The sequence below is a fragment of the Protobothrops mucrosquamatus genome, unplaced genomic scaffold (assembly GCF_001527695.2).
Source record: "Protobothrops mucrosquamatus isolate PMUCROS unplaced genomic scaffold, P.Mucros_1.0 scaffold2633, whole genome shotgun sequence".
Lineage (NCBI taxonomy): Eukaryota > Metazoa > Chordata > Lepidosauria > Squamata > Viperidae > Protobothrops > Protobothrops mucrosquamatus.
The window spans coordinates 96,598-102,616 of record NW_015388687.1 but is presented as its reverse complement, the minus strand read 5'-3'; the positions used below and the strand labels follow the sequence as shown (position 1 = coordinate 102,616).

At 50.7% G+C, this 6,019-nt stretch overlaps 1 protein-coding gene across 1 annotated transcript in view; it reads left to right on the top strand.

Annotated features, from left to right (window-relative positions):
• LOC107296085 (dehydrogenase/reductase SDR family member 13-like) overlaps positions 1-5,681 on the top strand; it is a 12,734-nt gene extending 7,053 nt beyond the window's left edge. The window contains exons 2-5 of the mRNA XM_015825428.1: positions 1,507-1,625; positions 3,853-3,976; positions 4,556-4,867; positions 5,398-5,681. Of these exons, the coding sequence (XP_015680914.1) occupies positions 1,507-1,625; positions 3,853-3,976; positions 4,556-4,867; positions 5,398-5,681 (839 nt within the window). The remainder of the gene's footprint in view (positions 1-1,506; positions 1,626-3,852; positions 3,977-4,555; positions 4,868-5,397) is intronic.
• Positions 5,682-6,019: the final 338 nt, after the last annotated feature.

The window sequence follows — 6,019 nt, the reverse complement described above, 5'->3', positions numbered from 1 at the left end:
GCCAAGGTACTTTTAATTCTACGCAGGAGAAAACCCGAATAACTAAAGACCTACATATATATATATATATATATATATTTGTTTTCTGAGGTTTTCGCGGGTGTTTGTATGTAGGTCTTTAGTTATTCGGGTTTTCTCCCGCGTAGAATTAAAAGTACCTTGGCGACGTTTCGACGAAGTCACATTCGTCATCTTCAGGCTGGTGTCTTCAGCTTCGTGCTTCTAAGAACAAAGACTAAAACATACGAAGAACAGCTACAGGACTTGGGTGTGGCTAGTCTAAAGAAAAGAAGAAACAGGGGCAACATGATAGTAGTGTTCCAGTATCTGCCACAAGGAAGAGGGGATCAAACTATTCTCCAAAGCACCAGAAGGCAGGATAAGAAACAATGATTGAAAACTGAGTAAAGAGAGAAACAACCTGGAATTAAGAGAAACTTCCTAACAGGGAAGACAATTAAGCAGTGGAACAGCTTGCCACCAGAAATCGTGGGTGCTCCATGACTGGAGATTTTTAAGAAGAGACTGGACAATCCCTTGTCTGAGATGGTTGTCATGTGTCTGATTAACGAAACACTTAAAAGGACTTTCAGGCATTTTTACTCCTAAAAGCATTTATGGGTGGGCCATCTATTCTATTCTATTCTATTCTATTCTAATCTATTCTATTCTATTCTATTCTATTCTATTCTATTCTATTCTATTCTATTCCTCCTTTGAGTCGGCCGACTTTCCCTTAGGTTGTCACTAGGTCTTGGCTTTCCGTCTTACGTCTCCGATTCCCCTTTATTCCGACAGGGGTGATCTTTTATGGCTGGAAAAACATACCCAGGTGCAGACTCCTCTTCGGATATCCCCTGCTGCCAATGGTAGAATGGATTCAAATCCCGGACGAGCCCCCAATCTGTTATGTGCTCCTGGCTATTTTCCTTCACAACCAGTGCCAAGCTTGCCTGACCAATAACCAGCCAAGACACAGAAACAAGACTCCTTGCTTCATTTATTGCAATAAGCAGGGAGAGAAGCTATCAAAGCTTGGTTTTCTCCAAAGTTTATCATCTCAAATCAACATCTTTATACATTCCTTGCACTGGCCGCCCATCCCTCCTCATTCCCCATTGGCTGAGGTACTATGAGGTTACATTCTCTCTGGCCACCTTCTACATATTTCCTGCTACCCTCCTTGAATATATTAAATCATACATTGCATGTGCATTATAATTAGCAGATAATATATGCAAGCTAATATTCAATAGTCTATTGAGCATGGCTTGTTAGCTTGTTTTCAAGTTCTGGGGTATTTTATGGTTTCTTAGAACAATAGGTTCTTTCCTGTTATTCACGTTTAGTTTTGCCTTCCCTGTTGTCTAATTAAAGTTATACAATAACTTTAACTCTGGGAGTTGAAGTCCATCTTAAAGTTGCCAAGGTTGAGAAACACTGCCAAACAAATGCTTCATCAAAGGCTGGCTGATCTCAGTGAATCCTTTCTCTGGCGTTTCCTAGGTGGAAATTCCGGTGTCGGGAAGGCCACAGCAGTGGATCTGGCCCGGAGAGGCGCCCGTGTCATTCTGGCATGCCGCGACAAAGCAAGAGGAGAATCAGCTGTGAGCGACATCAGACGGGTAAGCGCCTGCCGTTCAGTTCTCTCCTTCCCTCCATTTTTCTGCATCCAGATTTTTATTCATTTATTAAGTGTATGGCATCTACCGATGTCATGCAATCTCTGATATGCAGCATAGATAAAACATAGGGATCACATGACCCTGGGATGCCACCACTGTCAACTTTCAAATGAACTTAGTTGTAGCCATCTTCACTTCGTTTTTAGTTGCCACAGCAACGGGAGGGGGGAGATGCATTCTCTTGGTTTAGACATAACAATAACTGTTCTGTGGGAACCAAGGTCAAGATACCTAGGTTTTGGTGGGCTGAAGCTTCTGTTAGAAAGCCTGCCAAGGTAGTTAATTGGGGATTGTGATTTATGACATACTGCAGGGGTGGGGAATTCAACTCGTTACTTTGTAACCTGGGGAGGGATTTTCAGTCTTGGTTACACCTTTGTCCGTGCCGATACTCTGTAGCCATTAAATGTGTTCTTTGAGGAAAGCACTTGCCTCGGAGTTCTTATTTCTACTGGTCTCATCTATCGGAACCATGACAGCCACCATCGGAAATACTGCTGGTTGCCAAGTGTCCTAATTCTGATCACATGACCTCTGGGGATGCTGCACTGGTCAAAAGTGTTAGGACTGGTCATGAATCACTTTTTTCAGTGGCATCGTAAATTCGCATCATTGAAAGTCAAGGATTACCTGGATTGTTTTATTATACACCACCCAGAGCAGGGGTGTCAAACTTGATTTCATTGAGGGCCGCATCATCATTGTGGTTGCCCTTGGGGAGGGTGGCCAGGATTGTTGCAGCTGACTGTTGGGCATGGCTGGGGTGGGTGTGGGCAGCTCAACATTGCTTGCGTCGGGAGCACATGTGGGGGTCCGTGGGGGCTGGGGGATCCAGGGGACTTCGGAAGAGGGGGGCAGAATCAGGACAGGGCCTGATTCACTGGAGGAGTCTCTCTGACCCTCTCGGGCAGTGTGGGGGCCCCCGGATGGGAGTGCGGGCTGCCCGGGACCCTGGGAGGCCTGGCCCTTGAGTCCCAGGGTGCTCGCTGGAAGATGAGGTTGGATGGGGGCCGAGCACGCAGGGGCCACAGCATGATGGCAATGGTGACTGACTGTGCTGTGTCACCGTGTCCCCGCCATCTGTCTTTACTTGCCCGCAGTCGCCATAGCTGGGACTGAGCAGGTGGCTGTGCAGCCACATGGTGCGTCCAGCAGGCCAGATTGCAATGCCTCCGCCCATGCCTCTGCCTCCACCTGCTGCTTGGGGGCCAGCCCAAAGGTTGTGCTTGGACCCATCTGTGCTGCGCGGGCTGCGCAGTCCCGGCTGCCTCTTGAGCATGGGGGCTCCCTTCCCGTTCGCCGGAGCCATCGTAGGTGGGGTGGCGGGCAGGAGGTTCGTCCGATGCATGCGGCGGAGCTGGCCTTTCCTCGCCTCGCTGTGCGTACTGGCTCAGCCCTTCAAGCAGCAGGCACAGTGGTGGCACTCACAGCAGGTGGAGGCAGAAGCAAGGGGGAATGGGAGGCATGTGATCCGGCCCATCGGAGATGCCTGCTCCCTCCTACCTTCTGTCTTTGTGGCCTCTGCCTCCGCCTGCTGCCAGTGCTGCCACCTTGCCTGTGGCTTGGAGGGCCGGAGGCAGAGACACAGTGGGGAGGCCCGCGATCTGGCCCGTCAGAGGTGTCGGGCACTTGCGCAGTCAACTGCTCCATCCCAGGCCCATTGGCCGCAAAGACAGAAGGTGGGATGGACAGACGCATCTGGCAGGCTGGACCATGTGCCTCCCACCCCCGCACCCCGCTTCTGCCTCCGCCTGCTGCCGGTGCGCCCCCCCCTCGCTGCTTGGACGGCTGACCTGGTGGTCACAGTGAGCTGTGGAGCCCCAGAATGCATCGGCTAAGGGGCTGGTAGGTGCGGCTGCTGCCTGATAACATTGGCCCCTGCGCTCTCGCCACCTCCTGTATGCATGCTGGAGAGGTGCCCACCCAGGCTGGGGTGGGCCGGGGCAGTGGGGGCCGGTCCCTTGCTGTCTCCGGGGCAACTTCACAGGCCAAATCTGGGCCCATATTGCGCCAGATCCGGCCTGCAGGCCTTGTGTTTGACATGTCTAACCCAAACTGATTGTCAGGAGTTGAGCAGACATAGATAGAAGGTGAGTAAACCGGGATCAGCCTTTGAAATCGCACCCGATCCCGATTCTTCTCAGGATTCCTTCTGCTTCTTTTCCAGGAAAGTGGGAACTCGGAGGTGATCCTGATGATCCTGGATCTGGCCAGCCTCAACTCCGTGCGAGCTTTCGCAGAGACCTTCTTAAAATTGGAGCCCCGTCTGGACATCCTCATCAACAATGCCGGTGGGTGCAGAGCAAACCCCCCTCCCGGGGTATCTGGGTGAGGAAGTGGGAATATTGTGGGGGTCTCCGGGATTTCTCTTCCTTCGGGGGTTTGGCTGTAGCTTCAGAAGCAGCTCTCTCCTATTTTTAGTTGTTTGTTTTTGGTATCCTGCCATTATTATTATTTTTACAAGTATCCAAACTGGATGCTTTACATGAAATCCTTGACTTATGACCATGATGGAACCTGCCAATTATGGTTGTAAGCTGTGATGGTTGTAAAGCAGGTCACCCCTTTTTTGAAGAGGTTGTTAAGTGAACCGATTGTTCACTATAAGTGTTTTTGCTGAAAACTGCAAGTAAATGTCTTTTTTGGCAAAAAAAAATGTCATAAATCACGATCACTTGACATGTTGCGAAGGGCAGGCTGGTCTTCAAGCACCCAGAAGGCGATCATGTGGCCACAAGGGGGAGCCACTGGAACTTTAGAACCAGGTCGTAATTGCCATTTGGTAATTACATTCATTGTAACCTTGAATGATCACAAAGTTACCCGTTGTAAGGTGAAGACTACCTGTAATTGGCTTATTTTTCTGGCAGGGGTCATGAAGGCTGGTCATACCACTGATGGCTTTGATGAGGCCTTCCAGGTCAACCACCTGGCCCACTTCCTCCTGACCCACCTGCTCCTGGACCGGCTGAAGCGCTGTGCCCCGAGCCGGGTCATAATCTTGGCCTCGATTATGCATTGCATTGGGAAGATCGACTTTCGGACCATCCACAAGCCGGGAGAGGGGTTGTGGCAGGTCATAAATTCGTACCACAACAGCAAACTAGCCAACATTCTCCACACACGAGAGTTGGCCAACCGGCTGGAAGGAACCAACGTCACCTGCTATGCAGTTCATCCAGGTGAGTGGAAGGCCGGCTCCAAGAAGCCCCAGATGGAGACACCTCCCAGGTCCGTCTGGGGCTCTGCCAGGCATTTCTTTCCCACTGGGGGCCCCCTCGACCCCTCTGCAGAGCCACTCCGAGAGTTTCCTCCATCGAGCTCAGCTGTAGAGGGAAGTGTCTCCCCCATTCTGGGTCCAGGAGCTAATAGAATCCAAGAAGCTTAAAGTGGGAAGGGCCCTTGGAGGTCTTCTAGTCTAACCTCCTGTCTAAGGCAGGGATGAGGCTTTCCCCAGTCTATTGCTCCTCTTTGTCCTCCTCCTTCTGCCTTTTCTGTTCCTCCCATCCTTCCTCCTCCCTTTCCTCCTCCTCCTCCTCCTCCTCCTCCTCGTCTCCATAAATGCCGCTCACTTCTACCACTGTTGCCCAAATCTCCCGTGATTCCTTGAGGAAACAGATGCTGTGCGAAGGGTTCATGTGGGACCTCCCCCCCCCAACAAAATCCAGGCAACCTTCCATCCCCGCCCTGCTCTCACAGCCTTTGTTTTTAGGATTTGTTCACACCGAAATGACTCGCTTCTATCCCCCTTGGATGATTTGGATCCTCAAGCCGTTCCTCCAAGATAGCAACACTGGGGCCCAGACCACCATCTACTGCGCCACCGAGGAGGGCATCGAGAGGCTGAGTGGGCAGTATTTCGAGGACTGCCAGCCGAAGGTGCCCTGGCCACAAGCCCGCGATGACCAGATGGCTGAGATATTCTGGGAATTCTGCGAGATGCTGCTGGGACTGACCACTCCACACAGGAAGGGACAGAGACAGAGTTTGGGGTAACCGAAATCAGGCTTCTGGTTGCAGGTAGCCCTCGACTTACACCCATCCGTTTAGTGACCTTTCAAAGTTACAATGCCCTTGGAAAAATCGACTTATCACCAGCGTCAAGATTCCGACTGATGAACCCAACCAAGTAAAATCCATCGAGACTTTCCAAACTCTTAATGAAAGACTTTATTGAGTACATCATTTCGGCATGCATGCAAGCAAAATCAGCCCTGGCAAAACCCCACCCTAGCCCCATATAGTAAAAGTATAGAATTCCCCCTCCTCCTTCTTGGTCAGGTCACATTGCCCAATTAGGAGGGAAAATATTGTTATGAGAAAGTGTCCTTGGG